Source organism: Tetrao urogallus (genome assembly GCF_951394365.1).
Source record: "Tetrao urogallus genome assembly, chromosome: 5".
NCBI classification, from domain to species: Eukaryota; Metazoa; Chordata; class Aves; order Galliformes; family Phasianidae; genus Tetrao; species Tetrao urogallus.
Window position 1 is genome coordinate 27068933 of NC_136818.1, and position 16234 is coordinate 27085166.

The 16234-nt window shown below is 43.9% G+C and overlaps 1 protein-coding gene across 1 annotated transcript in view; it reads right to left on the reverse strand.

Moving 5' to 3' along the window:
• The window catches only part of NIBAN1 (niban apoptosis regulator 1), a gene marked incomplete at both ends in the record, with an annotated part of 57897 nt that overhangs the window by 23423 nt on the left and 18240 nt on the right, over positions 1–16234 (reverse strand). The window contains 4 exons of the mRNA XM_079535320.1: positions 6848–7015; positions 8356–8470; positions 9145–9276; positions 10728–10858. Of these exons, the coding sequence (XP_079391446.1) occupies positions 6848–7015; positions 8356–8470; positions 9145–9276; positions 10728–10858 (546 nt within the window). The remainder of the gene's footprint in view (positions 1–6847; positions 7016–8355; positions 8471–9144; positions 9277–10727; positions 10859–16234) is intronic.

Consider the following 16234-nt stretch of genomic DNA (forward strand, 5'->3'; position numbering starts at 1 on the left):
GCCATCCCATTTGCAACAGAAGACTCATAAACCTCTTCCAAGCCCCATTTGGATTCGTGCTTTTAGGGATAAAGATGAGCAGTCCAGCACCAGGTTTAGGGACAGTGAGATGCATGCAGAAGGGATGGCAAAGAGAGGAAAGTGGCCAAGGAGGACAGTATTTCTCCTGATACAGCCGACCTTATCTTCATCTTGAGCATCTAATATCACCTTCTCAATCTTTATCAGCACTTCAGTAATTATTCTGAATTAATTACAGCCCAAGAGTTGGCAAACCATTATGTACACATAGTGCTGGAACTACAGAAATAATGATGAGAAAAACACCTGTCAGCTAAATTTAGAGCTGAAAAAGGAAATGTGGGCCCAGCCAATGGCAACCCAAAACAGCAGAGATGGAGGAAAAAATCTGATGGTGTCTCAGTTCTGCTATTGTAGTGTGCAGTGTGAGATTAAAAGGAAATTTTGTATTCATCCCTTGCCTGATGCATTTATTTATGGAACTTTTCTATTTTTTTCTCTTTTCTTTTTATTTATGGCTTAATTGGAGACTTAATTAACAGGATATAGTTTTGAAAGTCCCTTAGCTTCCTGTGTCGTGATGGTGTTTATCAAGATACGGATGTGAAATCAAACCAGATGAAAGAATCTAAAAAGAAGAAGTGAAACTGCATCTCCCCAAATTAGCTAGTTGTATTTTCCTTCTCATCACACAGACTTCCCTGCACTGCAGCACCAACCGGTTGGGCTTCTTCCCTTTTAACAGCAAATACCAAGTGAAACTCAGTAGCTGGTAACCTCATACAGGGAAAGAAAAAGACCTCATAAAGTGACAAAATAATGAAAGAAACATTCAGGAGAAACTTCTGTGTGATTTACAGGGCATGCAAATGTAAAGAACTGAAAAATGAAGGACAGTAATTAGGAGTTACCAGCTATATTTTGAGCATTTCCCTCATTACTGCTATTCTGGCACTGACAGCACTTCACTGCTGGGGATGAGGTGGGCACCTCACTAGCAACCTGCCCCCTAAAATGGGAGGGGTGCAGCTCTCACCACTTCTCTGTTTTCCAAAAACAAAATGGGGATGGAGAGGGAATAAAAATAAGACCAAACTGTGAGTGGAAGTGGAGGGACCATGGAGATAATGGCAAACAGATGATCTGTATGCCACAGTCCACATCTAATCTGGAAATAGCAGGTTAAGAAAAGGGAGTTTAAAATGAAGCCACTTCAACACTCCACTTCAACTCAAGCACAGCTTCTTTAAAAACCTGAAAGCTTTTAAAACTAAGTGTTACATGAAATCTCATGCTGATGAAGGTCTGAGTTCGACAGAAGCTTGAGAAGAACTCTCTGGAATCACAGAACATCCCAGAGTCGGAAGGGACCCACAAGGATTGTTGAGTCCAATTCCTGGCTCCACACAGGACCATCCAAACCTCAGACCATATGTCCAAGAGCATTGTCCAGAGTTTCCATGAGCTCTGGCAGCTCGGGGCTGTGCTCACTGCCCTGGGGAGGCTGTTCCATGCCCATCTGCCCCCTAGGGCAGAACCTATTCCTTCCATCCAACCTGATTCGTGCATCGCAGCTTCATGCTGTTCCTTTGGGCTCTAAAAGTAACAGTGAAAGGTTAGCAGCTCCTCCTGGTCAACCCAAGAATAAATTAAGGCAAAACTTGGGGATGGAAAGTCAAAAAAAGGTTCTATGGGCAGAAAAATGCACTTCATGTTGTCCCTTCTATCAGGAAGTTGATATGAAAATGATATTAGAATATATAGTATAGTCACATGCATCTTCTTCTGACAGTTATTTCTTGACTTGGCACATTCGCCAATTTAAACTTTTAGTTTTCAATTTTGCAGAAACATTGAAGGCATTATGACTACCCTGGGAACCTACCGCAAGTGTTTTACAACACAAGAAACTGACTAACAAACGCTGAAAGCTTAATCGTGTAGCACTGTGCCAGAGATCTGTGTCTTCTCTGTATGTGGAATTATCTCTATCAAGAGACATCACCAAATATTACTACTCTATGCCACGTTTTACTATTGACTCTGCATTTGCTGGCATAGAAGAAGCCTCTTCAGCAATGAGCATTTATTTGGCTGATCCACACTCTATATTTAGAGACCTCCCCTGAACATTATCTTTCTATATGCATATTCAAGTCATTTAACTAATTTAACTCACCCTTTCATTTCCAACCACCAAAAAGCTTTGAAATCAGCAAATATGCATTTTACAATGTTTCATATCCTCTGCCTTAGGTAATAAACTCAGTGAGAAAGAAATCACGGCATTTCAGAGCTGCACACAGTGTCCTTTAATGCAGCTCACTGATGCTTTCAATTACAAAGGTATTGGTAAAGACTGGGAAGTTTGGAGGGAAAGAAGCTTTTGATGGAGCTTTTGTAAAGTAATTCTGAGAGAATGAGCAGGATGCACCAATTGTGCAAATATCCTATTAGCCTTTATTGTTCCTAGAAGAAAAAATTTAAGAGAAGGGTCATACACAAAAACGATGCAGACAAGTTTTAATATTCATTTGACTTAAGCTCAGCCAGAAAAGTGTACTGATGGCAGGTACAGCTTATGTGAAGTTTGCCAGGTCTGGCACCCCAATTACTGCAGCTCTCACAACCGGCCCAGGCCTCTGGACCCCCAGCACGAGCTCCAGGCCCCCACATCTCCTCACCATCTGGCTCAGACCTCAGACCTCAGATCATTCAGTTCCAGTCCCAGCCCTATGGTCTCTATGGTCACAGGCTCCTATGCCTCCCCTCGTGCTTGGCAGATACCCTGAACTCAGTTTTGCTGGTGAGTGAAGCTAATGGACATTTACACCAGATGGAATTCCATCAGGAGAGCACTCAGGGCTCACCAGCCCTGGCCCTGCACAGGCAGTCCCTGTGCTCTGCAGTCCCTTCTCCCACAGCTGGCACAGGGACCTGTCACACACGTCCAGCTAGGAGCTGGCACTCCAAACCTGCAGGGTGCCCATGATGCCAGGGCTCCTTTCCTACCTGCTGGCACTCGGGACCCCAGCACACACCCAACAGAGAGCAGCCTTACCCCGGAAAAGTGTTACAAGTGGAGGTCGGTAAAAAGGCAGGCAGACCGAGGAGATATCAAGTGTGGGGTTTGGCTGGGCTCACCACCCTCCTGTCTGCACCTCACTGTCACTTCCATCTCTTTCTTCCTCACCTACCCGATGCTTGTTCTTCTTCAATCCACTACAACCTTTTCCTTTTCCCACCTTTGCTTTTTTCCCCTAAATATCCCATAACAAATCTCACACGTTCCCAGCCTCCTGGAGGACACCCTGAGACATACTTTACACAATCCCCAAGAGCTTTTCCCCTGCATCCCACAGCAAGTCCTGTCCTCATTCAGGCAATGGCAGCCTGGGTAGGCTTCTGGGCACTCTGGCACTGGGACCGTGAGCTGGGCCTTGTCCTCTGAGTTCCTCTATGCCCCTCAGCCCATCAGGATCCTGCTGTTGCTCCCTGGGCATTGCTGCTTTCAGCATGGAGCCCTGAATCACACAGCCTCATAACTTCAGGTCCCCAAAGCATTTGACCTCCTCTGCAAAGCCTAAGGCATCATGAAAGCTCTTTGCAGAAGAGCAGAACGGGAGCTGCCCAGATGAATCACAGAACTTGGATGATTTCTGTGCTCAGATTAGTCTATCCATCAACTTTCAGAATCAGGCTAACGAATGGAATCTCTGTGTACACATCCTGTTCACCTAGAATAATTTCAGCACCAGTCCTGGTTGGGTTAGGTACATTTTAAGGCTTGTTTAATTTATTTCACCTGAGTTGTACTCAAGAATGGTGCAAAACGTCTCCTCATTCCATCAACAATGAATGAAAACATTGTCTCGTTGAACTCATTATCAATTAGGATAAAAGAAAGCTGAACACAACAGGAAATTTGAAGGGGAAGGAAAAACCCACAGCACATGCATCTGACTCATACCTGCAAGTAGCAATCACTAAATCCAACCACTTTTGTAATTATTCTTCTGACCATGAGCTCTGACCAGAAAACCCAGAAACACAGGATGGACCAGTTGTTTAAAAAGAGAGACTCAGAAAAGAGCCAATGGCTGAATCCCAGGGCAGCTCCCATGACAAAACCACACGCTGATTCACTTGAGGTTTGTGTTCAGAAAGAAGCAGCATTTAATTCTGCTTCCTGGGAGAAAGATTCTAACTAAAAACTTCTCTGAATTTTTGGCTGAAACCCAGTGTGATACATTCCTTTCCAGAACTCCTAGTGCTATTTTACAGAAAAGACAGAAAGGCACCTTCTGATCAGACATTACATCTGCCTTTCACCTACCCTTGCCAAATCTGCCCTGGCAGGGAAGAGAAGTGGAGAATGCTGCCTTGGCCGCTGCTCCTCGTCCCACTACGTTCTATTCCACAGTCAAACTGGGAGGATCATTTGCTTCAAGCACAGAGTTAGGGTTACTGAGGTCAGTGATCATTTTTCCATTGACAGCACTTAGGTTTCTAGCAGATGGTACGAGTCCAAGAAATCAAGACAATACTGGGTCCCATCTCCTTAGCCAGAAAAACCTGTTCAAGTTTACCAGTGAAACAACAGGTCTTAATCCAAACTGTCTTTATCTCCCAATCTGTTGAGAAGAAATAGTGTGATAGGAAGGATGTGTGTTGTTAAAGGTACTCCAGTGTCACTTTGGTTGGGTAACAACTTGACCATAGAAAAAGCTGAGAGGGACAAATCCTGGAACAGATGCATAAATGAGCATCAGCTGAGCCATATGAAATATAACAAAACACAGACTTGCAGGCACTGGAGATGGAAAAGACCTGTTAGGTCATCGAATCACAGCTCTTGCCAATTCCGAATTGTCCCCTGGAGTAATGTGCTGAACTTTAAGGGAAAAAAAAAATAAATAAAAAAAATAAGGCTGCCAAAAGCTTTGTCAAGCCTGTTACACTTGCTCCAGAAGAAGGAAATGAAAAACCCAAATCTCACGAACAGGCTTCAAGTCATGGAAGACTGACAGTGCCAGGAAAACTTGATTATATCCCCATCTACTTACCAAACCCTGGTGAGGAAAAAAGGGGTGGCTTCCCAAAGTCCAGAGCACTTTCTGTATGACCACATGTGAAATCAGGCTAATCAGAACCATAAATCACAGAGGCAGGCTTTGCCTTTGGCACATCAGGGGAATGCAGGCTCCTCTGCCAGCTATGCAGGGAGTATTTACTGAGACTACAGACTTGAACTATTTGGAAGTGCCAGATGAAGGTGTGCTCCTTCTAGACTGATGCCTCTAGCCTATGCTAATCTACTCCTGAAATAGTCTGTATAGTCGCCATGTTCGGTATCGTTACCGCATCGTTTTAGCCCTCAGTTTCCCCACACCTACACAGATTTGCATTGGAGTTGCTCTGCCTGGTTTGTACAAGGCTGGCAGTGCTGGAAAGGCTTGCTGTGGCTCTCCAGCTTCAGCATGAGCACAGCAAAGGGGGCCCAGAGCATGCCGGGGAAGCATACACCACCTGCTGAGTGCAGGGACTGGGAGTCCTGCATGTCCTGCAGAGGCAGTGCCTGCCATCACCCATCACCCACCACAGAGCACCATGCAAAGTACTCAGCATCCTAGGGGACTGCCTCAAAGTACAGTAATGTGTGTTTTCATCATGGGAATGCAGTCTTAAAGGGGACTGGAGATATCGTTGGCAGCGGAGACGAGAAGAAATTAAGAGAAGAAATTAAGAATCCAGGGAGGACAGCATGAGACAACTGTCTGCTGAGGGAAATAGGGTGAAGCTGATGACCAGGAAACTAAAGTCATGGCTAAAAACAACACAGGGAGCAACTGCTGTAAGCAAAACAGACCCGTCACACATTGTACTCTCAATTCAATTATCTACAAGCATGGGCTTTCAGGCCTAAGTAGATGAAATTGTTGGAGACATTCCTGTGTTTTTATCTGCAACCAAAGGCAGCAGAGCAGATGGGACTCGAAACCAATACTACAGGCATGTAGGAACCTGGACACCAATAGGTCAGCTCGAAGAAAAACAAGGAAAATCACATTAAACCAATCATCTGAAAAACAGAAAAGTATTTCTTTTTTTGAAGGTTCCAGCTCACAAATGCTTTTCCAGTTCAACAGGAACAATGTTACTTTTATAATCCCAGCAAGTCACAAGTTGTTTTGCTTCAGACAATGCCTAGAAAACTTCTATCCCAATGTACCCAGAAAGTGAGATTTAAAACAATTTTTTGTGCAAAGCAACGTACACCATGCCTTACACACAACTCATGTCTCTCTTACAAGGCTCTGCCATGGCTGAAGGCCTGAACTGTCATCTCAGCACCCAACAGAACCAGAAAGTGTTTCATCAGCGATGGTGTATGTAAAAGACATCACAAAATGCACTGAGAGTCCACATTCTCTCATCATTTTACAGACGCAGTCCAGGAGACCTGTGCCACACTTGTCAAGCTTGCAAACACAGGTGAGAATTTAACATACCATGTTTACTAAGCATCTCCTGTGATTTTGCACCAAGATACTGGTTTTGCATGAACTGACAGCAAGGGGAATGTCACTTTCAAAGCAATTCCCATGTCTTCTATTTGAGTTTCCTGCAGTGCAGCTCAAACCCAACCTAACTCAGCTCCTGGCAAAGCTAGAAAAAGTGTATGTTAATTCATTTCTCAAGGCACTGAAAACTGAACATCTTTCATACATTTTCACAGTTTTTTGTTTTTTTTTTTTACTGTAACAGCTATTTAAATCTCTCCCAGGGTAGATAAGGTGCAGGAAGAATTCCTTTTTGCACTCACCGTAGTTGGAGTGTCTCACGCAGTCACTCAGCACTGCACTGAACTGCCTCTGGGCTTCTGGCTCCTGGAAGCAGTAGTAGCTGTGTCGGGCAAACGGCTGCCAGAGATACACTGGGAACTCCCTTGGCAGCTGAACGAAGGCTTGAGCAGTCTCCTTCTCACTCAGCCCTACACAGAACACATCCCAACTTAAAATTTGCTGAATTTTGGGAGGGTTGGATCTTTTTCTCTTCTATGGCCTCTTGTTTTGTATTCAAGGCAGACGTAAATCACATACTTTTGGCAATATAATAGAAATATTCTATTGGATTGTAACTCATTTCCATGGCAAATGAGTAAATTACCAGACAACTCTAGTCTCTTCCACATAGAGACCACAAAGGGGCATATGGTCTTCCATGCAGAAACAAACTGCATTAAATCATGAAGGAACAGCAATGATTTCCCTTTGCCCAAGATTTTCACACAGAACTGCATCACAGCCTTACAAACTGTCACTTCAAGCAAGTGATGAAGCAAAGAAATCACAAAGTATGGACCTTTAAAGGTCCCTTCTGACACTGAGGATTCTATGATGATGATCTGTAGCTGCAGCCTGAGCCGAATCATTGCATACAGGGGATACTGTACAACATCAATCTTTTCTCAGTGCTGTGCATCCAGACACAAAAGAGTTTCATCTTGGTGAGTGTTCTGCACAAAAGGGCAGAAAGGCTGAAAAAGAGTAACTGAGCCAATCTTTGCAGAGGGTGAGCCATGGGAAGCCTGAAGTGGCCCTAGGATGCTCCACATTGCTCATCCTCAACTCTGGAGCTGAGGTGACAGAGGACACCTCCAAGCTCTGCTGCCCCATGCCAGCCTCTGACCATCCTACTCCATCAGTACTGTCTTGGGAAAAGGGAAATGAGGGACGCTTCCCAGCAGTCGTAACTTTTAAGTAATATGAGACAGGACTTCAAAAAACACACAAAAAAGCCCCCCACAAAAAAGATATCTTCTCATTGCTCTCATCCTTTTTCAAACTTGACTCTACACCATGTAGAGATTAAGCCCCTGAACTTTCTCCGTCTTCAGGGACTGGGGAGGGGACAGGGAGAAATCCTGCAACTCCTGCTGCAGTAACAACAAATCCAGCAACAGCAACCTTCCTGTCGTCTCTGTGGGATGCATCAACTCAGGCAGCTGGTACCCAAAAATGGAAACAAATAAACCAGAAATATTAACAAAGCTGGGAACAATAGTGGTGTAGTTCCTGCTTCACTTCTGCACAGATTCCAAAGGGTTTGTGTAGGGATACTGGAAAAATAAAGAGCCAGAATTTCTCTGAACATTTCAGTTCATGACATCTTTTGTGTATGTCTACTCTGGGATTAAGTTTTGACTTAGAAAACATGCTGTTTGCGTCTTCTGTGAGCTTACTTTAAAGCCTAACCTCGAAGTCTGCCCAGATGTAGCTTCTGTAAGGAAAAGAGCCTGAGGTTGGCAGTTTAACTTTCACAAAGGCTTACCAACAGGATCTGGAAAATGTTTATCAGACAGCAAATTGTAATCTTCTTCTAAAGTCAGTACTTTGCCTCCTGCAGGAACAATATGATGTTTAGGGCTGAGTCCTTTCTGGTAGGCCTGGAAAATTATGATAGAGGGAGTCAAAAATCGAGATTTAAGGACAGAGAAAGCATAAACTACTCATTTACAAAGCTAATGCACGCATTTCTCAAATGAAAAGTTTTTCGTCAGGCTGAATTTGAGATATACTCACTGGACATGTCAAATCTAAAACATTTTTAAGTAAAAAACGTATTTAGAAAAGATCTTTCAAAGCTCATCAACCCCAGTGAAGAGTCAGGGACAGAAGGGAAGAGGAAAGGATTGGATTTTCTACTAAGCTACACTTGTTTGATTTGTCAGCCAGGACTCGTTTGACCACAGCAGCTGCCAAACAGAAGTCTTCACTGTAGCCTGACTGAAGCAACATAAAAATTTCTATTTAAAACTCAACAGTAGAAACCTGGTGATGTATTATAATCACATACAAAAAAGAAGCCTTCTGTGATATGCAAAGGTTCAAAGTGCTGTCTAAGTGATTTGCTATGTTTTGCAAATGTCTGTGGCCAATAAAAGGTACTTCAGCAGACCCCCAGGCATCCCTGTGAAGTTTCCAGCCAAGGCTGCAAGGCTGGAGCAGCCTTTCTGGGACATTTCATCTATTGCTAGAAGAAAGGCACTTACAGCAACAAATTCCTCAGATCTCAGTCTCTTGGGGTGCGTTGAAGAACATAACAGGAAGAAACATTTACCTCTTTGGTCTCAAAGCAATCCACAGTGTAGTCATTTTTTATAACAACATATCTGTCCTTCCACTTCTTCACATCCTCAGCAAAATGCAACAACTCTGTTTCATATAAGACAGTCCCAGCTTCTGACTTGGGCTACAAAGAAAATTTTCTAGATTTGAAAGGATTCTGGGTCATTTTGAAATTTTATTTCTACATTTCTGTAAGATTGCTATGAGGGTTTTTGAGCCTTCAAACACAACTGGAAGCAATACACATCTGTTTGAATCACACAGATCTTACAGAAGTAACCAAATTCTTGCATCTCGCAGTGAAGAGGAAGCAGAGAAGCTCTGCCTTTTAACACCACTTCCAGATTTCAGAGGCAGAGAAATTCAGAAGGGGAAATGGGCACAACCTGGAACACAGGAAGTTCCATAAGAACATGAGAAAGAACTTCTTTACCATGAAGGTGACTGGAACAGGCTGCCCAAAGAGTTGGTGGAGTTTCGTTCCCAGGAGATATTCAAAACCCATCTGGATGCTTTCCTGTGCAACCTACTGTAAGGAGCCTCCTTTATCAGAGGGGTTGAACTTGATAATCTCCAGAAGTCCCTTCCAACCCCTATGGTTCCGTGATTCTGTGATCTTTCAGTTGATGTGCTGAATATAAGATAGCTTATAGTTCATTATCTCTTACTTTCCACTATGTACAAAAAATATTTTGTTGGTGCAGCATTATTTATAGCATTATTTATTATGAAACAGTGGATTATTTCACACTTCTTTGTAACACTTTTGCACATGTGATCTTATAACTAGCATGCATTTCTTTGAAAGATGCTGCTTTCCTATTATGCCACCTTCTGCACCCAACCTCACTGCTTTTCTCTGCATTTCAAGAGCATCAGAAATCCATTATTTTTAACACAGTCAAAAAATTAGACTTGTATTTGCATGGAATCATCATAGAATCACAGAAAGGCTTGGGTTGCAAGAGACCTTTGGGATCTTCTAGTTCAAGCCCCTGCCTATAGTGACACTTCCCACCAGGTTGCTCACAGCCCCATCCAGCCTGGCCCTGAATGCCTCCAGGGAGAGGGCTTCCACAACCTCACTGGGCAACCTGTTCCAGGGTCTCACCATCCACACAGTAAAGAATTTCTTCCTAACATCTAGTCTAAATGTACCTTCTTCCAGTTAAAGCCATTTCTCCTCATCCTGTAATAGACATGCCCTTATAAAAAGTTCCTCCCCAAATAATTTTCATTATATTAAAGCATTAAAACTCTGTGGCTTTATACATGGAAATGTCTAAGAAACTTTGTAAGTATTTCAGGCTTGATTTTTAGAAGCTCTGAGTATCTGTATTGCCCATCAACTTTACTTAAGGGGATTCAACTCTGGAAAAAAACAAGAAAACCAAGTCCAGCTGGTAGCTGATATAGTTCCAGTTCATGTTTTTCATATATTACAACTACTAAATGGCTTATTTAAATAGTTTTCACATGAATTATTTCACAAAGGAGAGCAAAGCTATATACAGCTTCAGGCTGGGTGATTTGATCAGGTGGCAGGTTAAGCAGGTGGCTTACGTGTCCTCCTACCCTGGTTTTCAGGAACTGGGACTGGGAATTGCGGTGCTGCTCCAGCTCATCCTGCACGTGCTTGCAGAAAGCCACGGCATACTGGCGTTTGTAGTGTGGGCTGAAGTTTTTGATGATAGCCTCTGTTTTTCCTGAAGGAGAAATAAAGATGAATTATATTTAATATGCACTAACTCAGAAGCTGTAACGCAGAACCAAAGCAGTTTTTACCACCAACTCAAAATATTGCCCAACTGCACCTACGGCCACCTGCTGCCTAGCAGGTCAGGGAACCCTCATGGATGCATTCAGCTGCTGAGATACCACAAGTACAGATTTTGCTCATTCCAGAAGTGACTGAAATGGGCAAAACACATCCCAAGTACATTACTTTAAAAACAGGCATCTTTGCCTCTCCCACAGACATACTGCCATGGAGCAGTGAACGCTTGCAAGCTGATAAGCTTCTCAGAGAAACATAATCACAAGTGGTAGTGCGTAGTGTTTACATACTGGATAGCGTTTAGACGCGCTAGCCAATTTTATCACATAATCAGATTATAAAGCTGACTCAAAACTCTTGCAAATGATGTTTTCTAGGCTTGGGTACAGAAGTCCCTTCTTTGTTTTACTGTAAACAGACATTTAGCCCCACTGTATGGAATGCTCATCTTGTATTGTCTTGCTATGATCGAGATCTCATCAGTAGCAATAACAGCAATAAACACATCTGAGGATCTCATTTCTGGGAATCTTACAGCAATTTACAAGTAATTAACACATTAACCCTAGCAAAGAAATAATAATGCTTTGCAAACAGGGAAGCAAAGCAAGAAGTTAAAGCCATGTGTTCGTATGCAAACTGAAGAGCAGCAGCAACACAAAAACCAGAACCTGGACTATGACCGAGATTTCTGGAGGAGCAGAAATGTCGTTGTTCACACAAAAATAAAAGTCTCCTGGCAAGTCAGACAGCTGCATCTCTCAGCTTGGTGACAATACTGACAGCACAGGTGTTCCAGGTACACCAGCACAGCAGCTCAGAGATGGGCTGGAGCCTCACCCTCCAGCATCTGCAGGTCTGCTGCCTTCACATCAACCTGAAGCCACACCCTGACCCTGTTCCACCCCACAGACTGACCTGTGGGACAGACCAAGTCACCAGCATGGACTCCAATCCTCCAGTTTCAAGAGATCAGATTTCTACTGATTACAGGATAATAGCAGGACCCTGGTGTTGCCAAAGCAGAATCCCTGCCTGCAGACTAAATTGCTCCAGGCAGAGGCACCAGCTTCTCCAAATGAGTCAAAGCTTTTTCTTCTGGAAGTGGACAGACACAGCTTGCAGAAGGGTGCTGCTGGCCCCAGCCCCAGTGGAGTTTTCTGCTCAGGCCTCTGGCAGGGCTGTCCCTGCTTTCCACCACAGGGATTTCATTCCCCTGTCTTGTAGCAGTCTGCCACTGTGGGCTGGGGATGCTGGACCTCATTTGCCTCTGCAAGCAGCTGCTGCCTGCATCCTGCAGTAAAAACCTGCAGAGGAAATGGGACAAGGAAAAAGTTCTGGTGCTAGAATAACAGCCAACAATCAAAGGAAATACCTGTAGTTTTGGCAAAATCCTTCAGTTAGGCTAAACTGGCTCAGAAGGGCGATTCTTCAGTATAAACATTTCTTAGATCAGCTTCAAATATCACAACCCAAAAGGGAACTGTGCCATTCACGATACATATAGTAAAATTTGTGGCCTTAATGCAACTCTTCCATGCAGAATACCATCAATCAAAGTAACAAATCAAAGAGCAAATGTTTCATGCTGTTTGTTTCAGCCTTGGCACTAATTTTGCAGTGAGGAGGAAAGGTTTTTTGACAGGGCTGTGGATGCCATATGAACTGCAGGAGGACCCGAGGCTGCAGCACTGGGGGCAGCAGGAGCTCTGGGCGGGGGGAGCAGCAGAGCTTTGGAGCATTGTTTGCTGATGGATCTCTTAAAGATTTTGGTTTGCAGAAGATAAAAATACTCTATCGGAAAATAAACATGATGGGAACAGCAATGAGTAATAGAAACTTCCCATGAATATCATTTCACATGGGGCAACTCGAGATAGAATACTCCAGGGCAGTTCAAAAATGAGTTCCCCTAATTCTTTTCCAAATTTAGTATGGCTCTCTCAGTCAGAGCTGTTTATATGAAGCAAAGCCAGCTTTCCCCCTTGGTTGGTCTGGCAACAGCACAGCTCCAGCCTGTGTAAATGTGGTAGCAGAAGGGCTGCATGATGTATGACCATCTCCAGCAGAAACCTGCACGCAACCGAAATTACAACCAGGAGAAACAGAGGAGTGATGGAGGTAGAAGGATTTTTGTCCAAGGGTCTGCACATGCAGATGTTTGCCCTTTGCTGAGGACCTGGAATACAAAATAAGCTTTCCTAATGCTTCATGCTGCATCTCCTGTTTTGCAGAACCCTGCATGCACCTGATCCCAAAAATTTAGCCCAAGTTACGACATGTGTTCTAAGGGCAAAATGAATGTCATTGCACTAAGCCACAGGAGGCACCTGCCAGCTGCCCCACTGGAAACAAGACCATCTCCACTGGCCTACAGGAGCTGCTCACCACATTGAGCCACTTACAGTCAAGGAGCGGCAGAGGGGAGGACTTGCCATCGCTGCCCCTCAGCCCCTGGCCAGCACCTCTCCTCCTCACAGCACAACCACTCACACTCAGCAGTGTGCAAACGGGGCCCTAAGAAATACCACCACCAATGATCCGCATCTCTTTGGAGAGCCGAGGGATTTATCTTCTTACAGCACTGAAGCCCTCTGGAATATATACTTAGTATCCCCAGGGACACGAACTGCAAAAAGCCTCAGTTTATTCCCTTTATTAAAAGCAAACCCTAGACAAAATAAAACCTAAGAGAAACAATAAGCATTATACATGGTGAATGCCAGCACTTCAATCAAGTAAGTGTGAAGTGCTGAGACAGAGCAGGGAACAAAGGGCATTTTGGACGGGGCTGTGAATGGGGACATTGTCCTTGTGCTTCTTCATGAGCCCTGGAGCAAGGCTGCCAGGAGGAAATATCCAAAGCTCAGTGCGATGTACCCACGCTCACCAGCTCGGAGTGCAGCGCAGGCTGTACACTCTGCCCACTGTAACTTAATAGTACTCAGAGAGTTCAGAAGAAAGCTGCTAACAATATATATATATACACATATGCAAATTAAAAAAAAACCAACAACATACAGTCTTCTAGCCCTCCAGGATAGCAGTGAAATGAGCTAAGAAAATAACTTCAGACTTCACCTCATGGGACAATTCCATCTCAAATCCAAGATAAACGCAAACTTCGACTGAGATAATGTCTCAAGCTTGTGATGCTTTACTTGAGCCTTTACTTGATGCTTTCACTTGGCAAAGCTGGATTTCAGTCTTGGCAGCTCTGAAATGTGCTGGATGCTTGCTGTGGCCCTGCAATACCATGTTCACCATCACCTATTAAATACATCTGAGAAACAGAAAATCCATGGAAGTGATCATCAAACCCTCAAACAGTTATCACCTTCCAGCACTCAGGGATACATAGTAATGCAGTGAGCATTACCCCTGATTCCCTCTTTTCTATGGTTCTTCTTGTATAGCACTCATGGCAACACCAAGAAACTGCAGCAAGCATATGCTCCCGGGCTTCATCCTGCTTGTAAAGGGAGGCAACACACAATACTCTGCTGCTGAAAGCATAGCTTGGTTTGGTCTTAATTTACAGAAGCAGTATTCTGATTGTTCATGATGCCTTAATACCTGTTATGAATAAATGAGATGGCAGACACTCCTGATGTCTGCAAATCCTGAGTTCTGCTTTGGGTGAACCACCTCTCTTGCTTGCACAGGCAAAACAAGAAGCTGCCCAATGGAGCCACCCATCTCCTCAGTGCAGACATGCTAAATGAGCTGCTTGCGCCCGATAAAATACAGAAAGCCATTATTTACTCTCAGTCTTGTTTTGTACTGATGGAGACTACTCTTATTAAAAACTCACAACGCCGCAAGCAAACCTGTGTGCGTAACTCTCCCTCAGTGACCCATCTGGAATGCAGATGCTGAACTGCAAGGGTAACATTCCACTTAGCCATCCAAAACTAAAGTCATAGGATGTAATAATACATCAGACCATCATCTTATCCTCAACTCCTTGTGTGCTTAGCCCATGTTTTCTGTAGGAAGATGTTCAAGTCAACATGGTATTCTTTAGAAAACAGATTTCTTCGCCACTCTGTCCATTGAGGTTATGGGTGTGGAAGCTGTGCTCCACCAAAACCGGAGCTCCTCTCTCTGGGCAGGCTAAGCAAACAAGCGTGCAAGCGCGCACAGATCTGATCCATGGCAAAGGAGGAGCCAAAAATAACAAAAATTCAGGCTCACAGCTCTCCCTTTCTACTATTTTACTCGAGTACTTGGCTTTTAACTGAGTGCTCTGTAATGTAAAGCAGGATTTCATACTGAGTTGCATAGATTTCAATAGGCTTATACACTTGTAAGAGTCTTCTCATGCAACTTCATGAGTATTTCATACCTCAGAGACATGGCCAAGTGACTCAGGACTGGTGGCTTTACAAAAAGGTTTTGTTCAGCTAATGGCATGAGAAGCCTGTGATTTAACTGTGATTCTGCTCTTCCTAAATACCATCTCATTAGTAAAAAATACAGAGCATGTTACAGAGCAGTAACCCTGCTTACACACAGATAACCTCCTGTGTCCTGCTCAGAGGCTCATTCCTACAGACATGCTCCATTCCTCCCTCCCAGACCAAGATGAAGAAAGTTATTCTCAGGAAATTCATGGACAGGATTATTGCGCCTTTGATCTACAGCTGAAACCACCACTATACTAACAGCCCATCTTTGGAAGAGTCACAGATGTCTACAAAAACCTGAAACTCTCTGGAGGTTACTTTCATTACCATCGTGTTGTTTTGATGTCACACCTCCCACCTCTCCCTCTCCCAAGAAGCATCTGAGTCTCTCCATTGCATGTTACAAGTGTATTTCTTACAAGGGCAGCTGCTGTAAGGTAGAGGTGCCCAGGGAAGTTGATTTTAGCATCAATCTTCAGTACTAAAACAAGAGGCTATTGTGGTGAGACACATGGGACAAAGGATATTGGCTCCTCCAGGACTCCTGACCTGCGAGCTGTGTTGAACCAGGAGCTCTGCAACACCCTAGCACCAAGTCACTCTTTAGGGCAGAAATAACATTTCACAAAGTGCCTTTGCACCTCTGTCAGATTTAAGAAAAACATAATTATCATGAGTTACATAAAGGCCAAGGCCTGTGGGTAATCTGTCAGAAACAAGGCAGACACGAGCCAAGATTTGATTAACGCTCTGTCAGAGGAGCATATCACTGAAGCTGTTGAAATCTATCCTTTGCTGGGAGTGGGGTTAGAAGCAGAGATGTTCCTCCTAAAAAAACACAACACGTGGTCAAATTCAACACGATTGAGGTCTGACGGTCCTGTATTTATAGGCTT